At 35.9% G+C, this 15,297-nt stretch overlaps 1 protein-coding gene across 4 annotated transcripts in view; it reads left to right on the top strand.

Moving 5' to 3' along the window:
• The window catches only part of ARHGAP32 (Rho GTPase activating protein 32), a 310,104-nt gene that overhangs the window by 197,935 nt on the left and 96,872 nt on the right, over positions 1 to 15,297 (top strand). For all 4 annotated transcript variants that reach the window (XM_033208053.1, XM_033208055.1, XM_033208054.1 and 1 more), the window contains 4 exons: positions 7,455 to 7,592; positions 9,476 to 9,568; positions 10,384 to 10,506; positions 12,051 to 12,128. In XM_033208053.1, coding sequence (XP_033063944.1) covers positions 7,455 to 7,592; positions 9,476 to 9,568; positions 10,384 to 10,506; positions 12,051 to 12,128 — 432 coding nt within the window. The remainder of the gene's footprint in view (positions 1 to 7,454; positions 7,593 to 9,475; positions 9,569 to 10,383; positions 10,507 to 12,050; positions 12,129 to 15,297) is intronic.

The following is a 15,297-nucleotide window of genomic DNA, read 5'->3' as shown; positions in this document are numbered from 1 at the left end:
TTGCTGGGTAGGGGTTATTTTGTTAACACTTGAAACATTTACTCTACTCTCTGCTTGCCTCTGTGGTTTCTGAGAATATGTTATGTAATTCCGATTTTGACCCTCTATAAAGGTGTTCCCCCGCACACTTCCAGCTTCTTGCAAGATAGTTTCTGTATCTTGGATTTTCTGAAGTTGTTTTGAGGAAGGTGATGCAATTTATCCTGTTTTATGGAAATGAAAGGCCATGCAAAATATACATTTTGTATATTTTGCGCTGAGCTTCCAGGACCGGTGGTTTGGTGTCTCAGTCATTATTCTAGAAATATTGGTTTTTCTCCATTTCTTTCTCCTTCTCCATTTCTTCTCCTTTCTCCATTTCTTCTCCTTCTGGTATTCTCAATATGTATGTATCATGCCTTTTGTAGTTTTTCCACTGTTTCTAGATGTTCTGTTCCTTTTCTTCAGTCTTTTTTCTCTTTGCATTTCAGTTTTGGTTGTTTCTATTGTGATATCCTCAAGCTCCAATTCTTTCCTCAGTTGTGTCTAGTCAACTAATGAATCCATCAAAGACATTTATCCTTTCTGTTTTTGATCTCTAGCATTTCTTTTTTATTCTTTGTTATAATTTCCAATTCTCTGCTTACATCTGTTCTTGTATATTGCCTACTTTTTCCTTAAACCTATTAGCAGATTAATCATGGTTCTTTTAAATTATTGGTGTGATAATTCCAACATTCCTGCCATCTTTGACTCTTCTTCTGATGCTTATTCAGTCTCTTTAAACGGTGTTTTTTTCCTTTCACATTGTGATTTTTTGTTGAAGGTGGACATAAGGTACTGGGTGAAAGAAGTATAGTAAATAGCCTGTTAGTAATGTGATGGTAAGGTGTGTGTGTGGGGGAAGCATTCTATAATCCTGTGATTAGGTCTCAGTCTTTTTGTGAGCCTGTGCCTCTGAGCTGTGAACTTCACACGTGAATCTCAGTCCACAACCCTCCATCCTGTGCCTTTAGGTAGGACAGGATGACTGGAGTGGGCTGGAGTTTGGTATTCCCTTCTCCCCAGTGGAAAGCTCCAAGAAGCTGGAGCTGGATTTTCTTCTTACTCCAGAAAATGAGGCTGTGGTAAGAGTTTTTCCTGAGGGCAGACTTTGTTAAAAGCATAGTACTTGGGTGTGTTTCAAAAGTTTATTGTCTCCTCTCCCTCTTCAGAGCACAAGGAGATTTTTTTCAGATATTTACTGTGAGGACCTAGTAGAGCTCACAAAAGTACGTGGCTCCTCAATGACTGGGTTCTCCTAGAGTTTTTAATGCTCAGACTTGTCATCCCTGAGCCTCTAGCAATTTATCAATAATAGGTTAAGTTTTTCCACCCTAGCACTTGTTCCCACAGAGGTTTCTGCTTGTGGATTTCTGCTCTGGGTAAGTTGCAATTCTTTATATTTACCTGTCTGCCTCTAATTTGGGAGAGTGATAGTGATTTGTTCTGTGACCCCACTTCTGTGACAGATTTAAGGAAGATCTGTCGATTTTCACTTTGTTCAGCTTTTTACTTGTTGGGATGGAGTGGCGACTTCTGAGCTCGTTACATAGCAGACCAGTAACCAGAAGTCCAGTGATTACTTTGTAACTAGACAGACATTGATCACTTCTGAAATGGAACTGTATCACGAATGTATTTTTGAATGACCTCTCATTTCCATGTGGTACTTGGTAACACAAAACCAAATGAACTAGAAGTTGAGCTGGCAGAACAAATGAAAAACGTGTAACAATATATTTTCACACCTCTTTTAAAAATATTTTTTAAATACCTCTATCGGAAGAATACCTGAAGCAAATAAGACCAGCACATTTCTTTTTTTAGTGATTCATATTCTGAAGTTATTTATTTTTTCCACCTTAAATACTTATTACTTACTCCTCCTAACTACAACTTTGTACCCATTGACCAGCATCTCTTCACTTTCCCCATTCTCAGCCCATGGTAACCACCATTCAACTCTGCTTCTGTGAATTTAGTTGATTCAGATTCTGCATGGGAGACCATGTGATATTTGTCTTTCTTTGCCAGGCTTATTTGACTGCGCATAGTGTCCTCCAGATTTATCAATGTTGTTGCAAATGACAGGATTTTCTTTAAGGCTGAATAGTATTCCATTGTGTATGTATACCACATTTGTTTTTATCTACTGATCCATTGATGGACACTTAAGTTGATTCCATAACTTCGCTATTGTAAATAAGGCTGCAGTGAACCAAGGAGAGCAGATATCTTTTTGACATATTGATTTCAAGTTCTCAGGGTATATATCTAGATGTGGGATTATTGAGTCATATGGTAATTCTATTTTTAGTTTTTTGAGGAACCTCCATATAGTTTTCCAAAATGGCTGTACCAATTTATGTTTCCAATTTATATTTCCAACAAAAGTGTATGGGGATTCCTTTGTTTCCTTTTCTCCACAGCTTTGCCAACACTTACCATCTTTTGTCTTTTTGATAATAGCCATTCTGACAGATGCAAGATGATATCTCATTGTGGTATTAATTTGTACTTCCCTAATGACTAGTGATATTGAGCATTTTTTTAATAATATCTGTTGACCATTTGTATGTTATCTTTTAAGAAATGTCTGTTCAGTGCTTTTGCCCATTGGTTAATTGGGGTTTATTTTTGTTTGTTTTTTTCTGTAGGATTCTTTGAATTTTTAAAATATATTTCAGATACTAACCCCTTATAAGAAGTATTTTTTCCTGATCTGTGGAGGTTTTCTTTGCTCTGATAATCATTTTCTTTGCTGTGCAGAAGCTTTTTACTTTGATGTAATCCCATTCAAGACTATTTCTTTTTGAGGTCTTTTAAGCAGAAAATTCAATATCGTGTATTAAACCATTTAATAAATAACATCAGTATACATTCAAGGAATTTTCTTGACTGTAACTCACTGTCTGTTACAGCTCTCAAAAGGCTAATAGTTCCATCAAATAATTTGATTAAACATACAATTATACTGTAGTTTGATGTCATAAGTTGTAGTAATATACAATATACTAAATAGAAAGATTGGCAAAAATATGAATAGTTTTTTTTACAAAAGAAGAAATAAAAGTGACTGAGAAATATGAAATTGTGTTTAGCTTCATTAAGTCAATAAAAGGCAAACTAAGAGAAGATACAGTTTTTCACCTACTGGAAAATTTTTAAGTCATTATTTTTAGTATTTGTGAGGATGCATTGAAATAGACCCAGGCAGTAAAAGTTGGTACAACCTGTCAATTTTTAGGAATTTTGTGTGTATTTATTTTAACTTTTCATTTTACAATGATTTTAGACTCACAGAAAAGCTATAAAAATAGTACAGAAATATCCAATTTATCCTTAACCTAGCTTCTGCTAATGTCACATTTTTAGGAATTAATGCTAAGAAAGTATAAGACATTGCAACATAAATACAAATCTATTATTTATAATCTTGTTATCAATTATTGTATTGTCATCTTAGAACTCCCAAATCGATCAGTTTGGAAGTTCAAACACCTTTTTCAGAATCAATCTTTATTAGTGGAGGCATTGTTCTAGTGTTAACAATTTAACCAAACTAATATTTGCCTGCTACACTCCATGCATGATAGATACATGAGCAATGTAGCATGCAAAAGTTATTTTTATTCCAGACAGATTTAACAGTGAGAAAAATACCAATAGTGATAACTGATATTTCATGAATGGTTTCCAGGGAGTCTGTTAAGCACCTTATGTGGATTATTTCACTTATTCTTCTGACAACCCCGGGTGCTATTAGCCTCCCCATTTTACAGATGAGGAAACTGTGTGGAATAGTTATCTGTGGTCAAGTGACTAGCACGTAGCCTAAGGTAGTATAAATTCAGATCCTGCATTCTCAGTTACTGGCTGCTATTCTCATTCTTTCTTTTTTTCTTCTCTCTTTCCTCTGTTTCACACTTTTGTAGCTCTAGAAATCTATTATGTAAGACAAGGGGAAAATGATATTCCAACTAGCAAAGATTACCTTATAATACACCAGAGAACTCTGTATTTCCTAAAGAGTGTTGACTGAAAAAGGATTAGAAGCAGAGCCAATTTCTCTTCTACAAGCATCAGGCACCCAAAAATGTAGGACTGCATTTCAGTGATCTTGACCACTTCTTCAAAAGGAGTAATAAATGTGAGCCTACCAAATTGCAGGTCATTTCTCTTCTCACCTTTAATACCATGGAATAACTGGACACACGCTTGGAGTTGAAGCTTAATTTTACATCTTCTCGTGAAATGGAGCAGAAAAACAAAACATAAATGAATGATCACCAGGGCATGCTGAATTATTCAACATAATAATGTTAAATTTGAGATTTTATTCTCCAAAGCTGAAGCTGATGGTTCAGCCAATGTGGAAAACAGTCTTTGATCTCTAAAGATACATTAACTTGTAGCTGAGTGAAACCTTGATGCACTGAAAAGTAATTGTTAAGAATGTTCTTTGGGGCCGGGCGCGGTGGCTCAAGCCTGTAATCCCAGCACTTTGGGAGGCCGAGACGGGCGGATCACGAGGTCAGGAGATCGAGACCATCCTGGCTAACACGGTGAAACCCCGTCTCTACTAAAAATACAAAAACTAGCCGGGCGAGGTGGCAGGCGCCTGTAGTCCCAGCTACTCGGGAGGCTGAGGCAGGAGAATGGCGTAAACCCGGGAGGCGGAGCTTGCAGTGAGCTGAGATCCGGCCACTGCACTCCAGTCCGGGCGACAGAGCGAGACTCTGCCTCAAAAAAAAAAAAAGAATGTTCTTTTGTTTTTTGAGTTGTTGAGCATTGGTGACTGCTTGCTTGTTCTGCTAAATATCCTGAGAATTTGTTTGGAAACCTTGTTTTCTACTTTTGGTAGGTTCAGCCCAGAATAAGTTCTCCAAATTAATAAAGAGTAGTGATAGCTAGCATGTATTGAGCTATTTCTGTCTGCCTACTACTAAGTACTTTACATTGATTTATTTGATTTAATTCTTAAATAACCACGATTCACAATTGGGACATTGTGGTCCTGGAGCCAAGCTATTAGCTATGTGTTTATTTCAGGAGTTGGTAAATCTAAATACATTAAGCATCTGTATAGGTAATGTTAGTTAAGGAAAATGGCTGGGTGTGGTAATGACATTGGCAAACTTGTGCTTGCTGTGTTATACCTAAATGTCTTCAAATACAGTTTTAAAAACACTGTAGGCCAAACCCAAATCAGAAGATATAATGGATACATTTAAAATACTATGGGCGATGGCTGTAAGGCCTTCTTGTTCAGATGAAAATTTAAATTATTTTATTGGATACTTATTTTCATACTTGTTCTTTCACATACCTGTGTGAAAATTTCAGCAAACTACCTAATCCGTGATTATATTCATAAAGAAGGAAATAAAGTTTTATGTTCCTTCTTTTTGATGAGATACTGTAAATTGAGGGGACAGTCTCAGACTTGGATCCAGTGTTTTACAATACATGTCAATTATAAAGATTATTTTTCCCATATATTAATAAACAAAAATCTTCTAGAAGTCAATACAGTCATTGTAATAGAGAAAATGAACATGATTTTGGTAGTAATAGGCAATTCATACAAAAAGAAATCTTAGTAGCAAATGAAAAGATGCTATGCTTCACTCATAATCAAGGGAATGTAAATTAAAAGAAGATACCATTTCATCTCTGTCTTGGTAGCATACTGTAAATTCTGATGATGCCACGAATTGCAAGGATTTGGGGGCAGTGGGAACTCATATACTACTGTTGGGTGAATAAATTGGTGTTACTACTTTGGAGACCAGTTTGGCAAATTTGAAATAAAATGTTGCTTATACATCATAACTTGGTGGTTCCCAGGAATGCTTTGGGTAGAAGGTAGTGATAGAACTGATAAAATAAAGGAGTTTGCTTGAGCAAAGCATCAGAGAAACAGCTAACATGACAGGAAGAACAAACAGCACTTAAAGAATCATGAAGGCAAGGAAATGAACATTCAGCTCATGAATCGAATATATGCAAATCATTCAATATAACTGGAAGCCAAGAAAGGGCATGGAGGAGTAGCCAGTGAGATCAGTCTGGAAATAGACAGGGCCCAGATGATAAAAGCTGCGATATGTGGGGATAGCTTGGGTTTAATCCTGTAGACCAGTGGCCCTCAATTCAGGCTGATCATCAGAACTAACTGGATCCCTTTCCAGACTTAGTGAATTAGCATCTCTCAGAGTATGGATCAGGACACTGTTCTTCAAAAGTCTCAGTCACATTGCTTCTCTGCCTTTCAGCCAAGGTCAAGTGTAGAAGTCTCAGCCACATCTATTATTTCATTCTTAGAACGCTCTGAAAGAGGGAGCTGGTAATGGCTTTTTGTCTATGTCATGGAGGATTACAGTCCAAAGTGGGATTATGCAAGTTTATCATGTTAGTTTTTGATACACTTGTGATTAGAAATCAACACCCTCTCATGAGGTGATACCCTCTGTTTCTGCTCCAGTTGTCTGGGGCAGATGGAGGAACTGGTTACTCTGAAGGCTTTTTCTTTCAGACCCTCCAGATTTTTGTGAGCCAAAAGACTCTGCGTAAAATTAGATTAAATTGCAAAACTACATGCTATACAGTTGGGATGTGCTCATCATTACTCACCACAGGAGCTTTTGAAGGACTTCTTGTTGCAGTGTGAGCTGATAAACTCTGTATTTTGTAGTTGGGGGTGCAGGGGAGGAGTTCAAGGGCAAAACATATTAGCAATATTTCAGGTAAGAAATGATGATGGTCCTTACTGAAGCTTGGGCTATGGGATTGAACAAGAAGTGATAGATTCAAGAGAAGATTATTAGAAGATAGTATCTAATATGTATTCTTTCGGAGTGTGATTTTAAAAAATGAGCTTGTGAGATTGGGCAAAGAAGGGAAGAAGCCCTGAGAGGCAGGGAGAGCTGAGGTTTCTAGATGCTATGTGAATATCAAGTGTTTATAGAGGAAGACTTCATTAGTTTTGGTTTTTGAGTGTATTTCCGATCTCTGTCACAGAAAATGTTGGTAGTAACAAATCAAAAACCTGATTTTATTTTTCTTGAATTTTGGTTAATATTCTCCTACCCAAAGTTATTTTATGTTTTTTTTTTTCTTTTTGGTAGATTTAAGATCACATGTTATCTTAACCATTTAGCAGTTATTCTGAAAGTGAGGCAGTAGATTTTGACCAGCAGTAGGAAGAGGGTTGGTGGAGAGTTCTATCTTATTTTCCATTATTGGCCTTTTAATGTAATATAACTCATTAGTGTGTTCCACAGTTTTAGCTATTAACTATCAAGTTAAGAGAAACTTCTCATTAGAAAATATAAAATCTCATGAATAAAATAACATTATAGAATAAGGCCTGATTCTTAAGTATTTCCCAATAGAGATGAATTATATGAGTTTATTTTTTCTACCAATAGGGAAAAAGTTGGATTGTTAAAAGAAGTTATGAAGATTTTCGGGTACTTGATAAACATCTTCATCTATGTATTTATGACCGAAGATTTTCCCAGCTCTCAGAGCTTCCCCGTTCTGACACCCTGAAGGACAGTCCAGAGGTAAGCATTTAGTACTTCAGTACATTTAGTACAGAGGTAATCACTATATATGAGTTTGCAGAAATTTTTGTCTGTATACTAAACAAAAGCTTATATTGAACACTCAGGATGACTCCTGGGACTACTTGCCTGTTTCATAACTGAAAAGTTAGTAATGTTAAATATAATGTTTAGAATTAGAGTAGGTTCAGTGCATAATTTTATAAGGGAAAACAACTCATAATATATGAACAAGCAATATATATGAGCAAATCATTCTCCAGAGAGCACATAAAAATGGAAGCAAAAATATGGAAAAACTTTACCTTTCATGATCAAAGAAATCCATCTTAAAACAGTGTTGTTTGAGAAGTTTATGACAGCATGCTGGGTGTATGCACTTACCTTCACCCCTGCAAAAAATGTTTAGTAAAAACATAAAAGATTTCTAAACAGAAGTTCTTTATAGCATCATTAAACCAAAAGTACCATCAGGGAATCAAAAATTGTGAGGAATCTTTAAAAGTAGATGGGATAAGGTTTATGGGGAAGAGTAAATATAGCCTAAACATGTAAGTGCAGCATGACTGCAAAGCATAAGGAGACTAGAAAGTTTACACATAGAAACTGAAGAAATAAAATAACCAAGAGGTACAAACAAGGCTTTTCAAAGGATAATTACTATCCTCTGAGAGAAAATGAAGCTGTCACATCCATGAAATGGATTTAAATAAATAAAATCAGAGATGTTGTAAATGAATATAGGATCATTTACATTAATTTTAATAAGAGCAAACCTGAATGACTGAACTCCATGCAGAATGTACCCAGCTGAAGAGAAAGTCAGGGAGTTGGATGATCAAGCCAAGTCATTTATAATAAGAATACACCCCTGGAAGGGACAGAAAGTTAACAAGTTGTGAGAGAACATTTGGGAGTCACGGAGAATAGGTCCAGAGAGGTTTCTGCTGATGGGAGTTATAGGAGGAGAGAGTGGATGCAAGGAAATAATGAAAAATTGGTGTAAACCACTGCCCCCACCAGATCTAAATAAAGCAATGTTCTGAGATTTAGTGGGTTCGTTAAGTGTTAAAATATAACGGACACTGCAGCAGGGTCTCAGGAGTGTCTTGAAACATGGATCTCTTTGTACTATAGAAAATGTAAAAGTCCCTTTATCTGCATTTCTCATTTCTGCATCCTGTTTCATTTTTTTCTCTCAGATTATCCTAAAACATGGCCACCACCAAGAGGTCCCAGGTTTTTATCCCCTTTTAAGGGAGCAGCCAGACTGAGCTAGAATCTGTGTCCTAATTCCTGGATTAACTCTTGATTGGTCCAACTAATATTGGGGCATATTCCTGGACCAGTCAGCTAAACCATGGTGTAGGATCACGTATGAACATGGCTGTTCCTGCCACAGCCGTGTGCATGTAAGATTACAGTGGGTCTTGGGCAAAAGCGTTTCTAAGGAGTAGGGGAAAACTGTAGGATCACGTATGAACATGGCTGCTCCTGCCATAGCCATGTGCATGGAAGATGACAGTGGGTCTTGGGGAAAAGGGTTTCCGAGTAGTAGGGGAAATCTAGGCAGAAAAGCCAAATATGGATCTGCTATAGTTATCTTTTTGCATATTCAGTACAAAAATAGAAAGTGATGAAATTAGAAACCATGGAATAGTTTGATCGCTGATAAGGGGCTAGAAGTTGAAGCTGCATGAGACAGGGGCTGAGTTGCTATGTAAGTGCCCATAGTGCTACTGGTAAGTTTCTGTGAAGAATCCTCTGTAACTATTAAAATGCCTAAAGATCTATAGATTTTTTTCTTCCAGAAACCATCAGTTTTCTCTGCCAGAGAGCATAGTATCTTTCCTCAGAGTTACACTGAATCTCTTTCTTTTCAGTCAGTCACTCAGATGCTTATGGCTTACCTGTCACGCCTTTCAGCTATTGCTGGCAACAAGATCAACTGTGGGCCCGCCCTTACCTGGATGGAGGTATTTCCTAATTCACTTTTCATGAAAAATGTATATTTAAATTATCTACTTAAGAAATTTGATATTAACATAATTTTGATATCTATTGAGCTTCAGGAATCAAAGAAATGGAGTATATTCTCATCGTCTGGGAGGATAGATACGTGATATAGGAAATAGTTTTTCGTCTCAAATCTTTCTTTGATAATCTTGGAAACTAATCTTAATATATTTTATGAATATCAATGATACCTGTTATTTTGGTGTTTAATATACTAATGTATATATTCAGCAAGGTGTACTTTTTTTTAGTTGACTTAGTAATTGAAAATATTTTTCAGTTATTTATGAGCAAGGGACAACTTCTTAAAGGGTCCTCTTTAAGAGTAACTGTTGAGTGAAACATTATTCAGTAAATAGATTACATATTCTTAATTTGCATATGTAGAGTTATATTGTTTTCTCCTCCCACTGGAAATTGGGAATGCAAGATGGAAAGTGGAAAGCATATAGAACTATGGGCCAACCTGCATTGAGATCTTGGAAAAACTATTGAATCTCTTGTAAATTACATAGCCTCTTTCATCTTTAGCATCCTCACCTTTAAATGATGATAATTATTTTTTAGAGTTGTGAGGATTAAATTAAACCATGTATATTATAGGCACAGCACAGTGACTAGCATATTTTAACTACTCAGTAAATGGTAGGGTTTTTTTTTTAAGACTCTTTGGGTTATTGTATCTCTAAATTAAAATGAATTTCTCCTATAGATAGTCAAAGAAGCATTTTCAGGTCCAGTGTCTTTATCTCAGAGTGCATTTTCTTTGTGATAGATTGATAATAAGGGAAATCACCTTTTGGTTCATGAGGAGTCATCCATCAACACTCCTGCTGTTGGTGCTGCCCATGTTATCAAGAGGTACACTGCTCGAGCCCCTGACGAACTGACCTTAGAGGTAAATAGCTGAAGAGGTTGTTTGTTATTTGGTTCCTGCTGCCTTTCTGGCCTCATCTTTGACTGTTCTTAACCATTTCCTTAATTTAAAAAAAAATGAAAAGCACCAGGCTTTTCCATAGTCCTTTATCTTTCAGCCTGTAATATCTTCTATTTTTGTTTAAATGACAGTACTCATCCTTGAAAACTGAGGTTCAATGTCTCCCCTTTTGTCTGGGAAGTCATTCCTGATCTCCCTCCCCTCACTCCATGCAAATACATACCTCCCAAAAACCTGAATTGAATGTCATTTTGAACTGTGCTCATGGCTTATTGCTGACACATCACTTACTACATTTAATCATGATTGTTCTCTTGGTCTCAGTGAGCTTCTTGAAAGCAAGGTCTGTCTTTTTGTGTTTTTGTACCTAAAAACAATACCCAGTGATACTTTCTTTTCATATATTGTTGAAAGATTGAGTTAAAGAACAGATAAAAGGTGAAATAAACACACCTTGCTGTCAGATATAAAAGGAGGGGAATTAAATTTTTTCCTCTAAAAATACATATTGGCTAACGAGGAAAAACATGCTGGCAGTTAATTAGATTTAAGAAATAACAATATAACTTTTTACTGCATAGAATCTGAACTGTTTTCAAACTTTTGGATTCTGTACAGAAAGAAATGTAGGTCTTGGAATGATGATGTCAGCGTATACGGCTTTACGAAATGGCTTATACATGATTTGAAAGATCAGTTGTGAATATACAAAAGAAAAATTCCTAAAGCTCTGTAGTATATGTTAGTAACATTGCTCTGAAGTTCTTAACTATATTTTATCATAGATATCAGCATTTCTTTTGATTGAAGAATATAACTTCTGTTGAATATATTATTTTAAACTATTGTAATTTTTATCTTTATGATTTTATATGAGTTTATATAAACTCACTAGTTTTTCTTCTACAGTGAAGAAAGTTAGCTTTTTAGTGGATATAATTATATTTTACTATCTATTGAAAGAAGTGTAGTTGTCATCAAATTTTATACTTACTAAGCATAACCCACCTTAGGCCCTTTTCTATATGATTAAATAAGATATGTCAAGAGCTCAGTACAGTGCCTGGCACAGGGTAAGCACTCACTAATTGTAATATTAAGGGAATCTGTTATTGTTTCTAAGCATGAATATTTAAAATTATCTTTTATAAGTGAATCTGATAACTGTCAGTGACAGCAGTAACAATATTTTAACAGAAGTGATGATAATGGTGTGATGCCTAACATTTAAAAATCTTATGCTATTAATCTGGCTTTCTGAAGTTACTGCACATGTGTTAGTTGAATCACAGTCTTTGTGCTGCTTAACTTTTTGTAGACCTCTCTTTCACAAATCATAATATAATTAAATTGTTTTTAAAAGGTAGTGGTACTTTTTTGGAAATTACCGGCCAGAGCATGAATAGTAATTTACCTTTTCATACAGTTCAGATTTAAATTCTAGGTATAACAATTGGTTTAAATTTTAACTAAAACCATTTTGCTTAAAATTTTGATTCTCCTAGGTGGGAGACATTGTTTCCGTTATTGACATGCCTCCGAAAGTGTTAAGCACATGGTGGAGAGGCAAGCATGGATTCCAGGTAGGCAACAACAAATTAGGTGTGGGAAAATTCAAAGAAAAGTTTTCTTTATGTTTCAGTAATACTTTTGTTTACATGTACTGGTAATGGACTTTGTCATCAGAAATTTTATCTGCGATGATAGAAACTGCAGATGGTAATGATAATAGATTTAGATTTCCTTTTCTAATTACTATTTTGGTTGTTTCTTATCTCCTTCATCTTTAAATGGTGGTGTAGCCAAAATATGAATAGAGTCTCAGACCTGATGGCCGCTTTTCGGTTACAAGGCCTGGGGAGTGACCTTGCTTTTAATACAGGTTTTTAATCATGATTCATATATATTTCCTTTCTGGAATTAAGTCCGTTTGATTAATATTTTTCTATAAAAAGACATTGTAACTGTTATGTAAACTTACTTTTAATTACAGAACAACAACAGAATCTAAAGCAATCTCATTTCTTTTTCTATATTCAGTAGTCCCTTATCTGCGGTTTCCCTTTCTATGGTTTCAGTTACCTAAGGTTAACCAAGGTTCGAAACATTAAATGGATAATTCCAAAAGTAAATCGTCAGCTTTAAACTGCATACTGTTGTGAGTAGTGTGATAAAATCTCTCCCTGTCCCACCCAGGACGTGAATCATCCCTTTGTCCAGCATGTCCACACTGTAGATGCTACCTGCCCCATTAGTCATTCCTTAGCCCTCTCAGTTATCAGGTTGACTGTTGAGGTATTGAGGTGCTGTGTTCAAGTAACCCTTATTTGACTTAATTGTTTTCCTCAGTTATTGGTTATTGTAATGAATCTCTTGCTGTGCCTAATTTATAAATTAAACTTGAAACACGTTTGCATGTATAGGAAAAAGTATCCTAGGATTTGGTACCATCTGTGATTTCAGGCATTTGCTGAGTGGTCTTGGAATGCATTTCCTGCAGATAAGGAGGGACTACTTTATGGCTAAACAGTTTGGGACCTGATAATGGCATCTATTAGACTGACTTAGCAACTAATTTTTATGAGGAGTCTCTGAAAATGCCTTAAAGTTGTATCCTTAATATATAGCCTGTGGCTTTTTGTGGTCGACTTACACAAGTGTTACTAAATACTACATAAATAAAATGCTCATGCTATATTGTTAGAAATTTGATAAGCATTGTATACTTTGAGTTCTAACTACATATTAAAGAAAAATGAATTATTAGCTTTACAATAAAATATATTGTATTAAAACATAGTAATACAATTTAAAACATTATAAAATGATAGATAAGAGTGTGGGCTCTGGCTCCAGATTGTCTGGATTTTAATCCTGTGTTATCTCGGGCAAATTATTTAATTCTCTGTGTCTCAGTTTCCTCATTTGTAAAGTGGGGATTATGGGACTATTGTTTGCCTCACATGGTTATCTTGAAGATTAAATATGTGAGAACAAAAATAGAACATACTTAGTTAGACCAGGTCTGATGGATTTTTTTTTTATCAATAAGTGTTGATTTTTAAATTTAAAGAATTCTGGTTTTTATTTTACAAGTTTAATTTTATCTATCGCTTTCCCTAGTATGAAAGCATCTATAGTAATTTAATTTGGTTAAGACCAGAAAAACCCTATCACATTACCCTACAACTCTTCTTGTTTGTGCTTTTGGGATCCTCCTCCATCTGTGCTCTGATTTCTTAACAGCTATGAATAATAAGTGCTTTTGATTAAATATAAAACTAAATAGAAGACTACAGTTATCTTTTTCCTATTAAGGGGTCAGTTCTTCATGTTAGTGGAAATGAACAATAGACTTAAGGGTCTCAAAGATGATCAAAAGATGAATTTGCCTTTAAAATAATAGTTATGTTATGGTCTTGATGTTACTAATAACTTTCTTATATCTATATCTATCTATCTATCTCACCTTAGGGAAGTCATTTGCTTTGTTTGGACTTCAGTTTCTTCTTAAAATCAGAAGGTTTCATTTACAATCTCTGTATTCCTTCTCAGCATTTAAATTCTATGATTGTCTTCCCTTTGTTTCTGTAACAAATATTTATTAAGTACTGATTCTCTGCTAAGTGTATAGCTTTATACTCCAAAGTGTTGTTGAGACTCACACAGTTAGTTTATTGCCTAAACAAACTAATTCTTTTTTTTTTTTTTTTTTTTTTAAGACGGAATCTTGCTCTGTCGCCCAGGCTGGAGTGCAGTGGCCGGATCTCAGCTCACTGCAAGCTCCGCCTCCAGGGTTTAGGCCATTCTTCTGCCTCAGCCTCCCGAGTAGCTGGGACTACAGGCGCCCGCCACCTCACCCGGCTAGTTTTTTGTATTTTTTTAGTAAAGACGGGGTTTCACTGTGTTAGCCAGGATGGTCTCTATCTCCTGACCTCGTGATTCGCCCGTCTCGGCCTCCCAAAGTGCTGGGATTACAGGCTTGAGCCACCACGTCTGGCCAAACTAATTCTTTTTCAGAGTGAGTATAAATTAACTAGTCTAAAACTAGTTAAAAATTAGTTTATTGCCAAAACAAATTATTGAAAACAAAAATGAAATTTCTAACTTCAAAGACTGATTTGTAACTGATAATGAAAAATCTTTCCTATAGGAATGCTATTTTTCATCTTGATTGGTCCTCGAAAGGCGATCATATCTCCATGGATCATGTTGGAGTGTACCTGTGAGAAGAGGCATTGATGTGGGGGTTGCCTGTGTAGCCAGGAACAAGTCTTTAAATGTTACTGTCAAACTTTTTTAAAAAAGAAATTCAGGCTGGGGGCAGTGGCTCACACTTGTAATCCCAGCACTTTGGGAGGCCGAGGTGGGTAGATGACGAGGTCAGGAGTTCAAGGCCAACATGATGAAACCCCGTCTCTACTAAAAATACAAAAATTTGCTGGACTTGGTGGCATATGTCTGTAATCCCAGCTACTTGGGAGGCTGAGGCAGGAGAATCTCTTAGAACCTGCGAGGTGGAGATTACAGTGGGCCAAGATTGCGCCACTGCACTCCAGCCTGGGTGACAGAGCAAGACTCCGTCTCAAAAAAAAAAAAGGAAATCAGTATTTTAAGGCAGGAATCCACAGTTCAGCATTGCTTGTTGTTTCTACACAATTAGTCCATTTCTAAGAGCACTCATGGTTAATTGCAGGGAAAGGTGTGAAAGGGGAGACATGTTGAGCCTCTGTTACCTGCAAAGTATAGCTC

The sequence above is a fragment of the Trachypithecus francoisi genome, unplaced genomic scaffold (genome assembly GCF_009764315.1).
Source record: "Trachypithecus francoisi isolate TF-2019V2 unplaced genomic scaffold, Tfra_2.0 Lachesis_group8, whole genome shotgun sequence".
NCBI lineage: Eukaryota > Metazoa > Chordata > Mammalia > Primates > Cercopithecidae > Trachypithecus > Trachypithecus francoisi.
The sequence above is the reverse complement of the archived record's forward strand: the minus strand, read 5'-3'. Positions and strand labels throughout refer to the sequence as shown.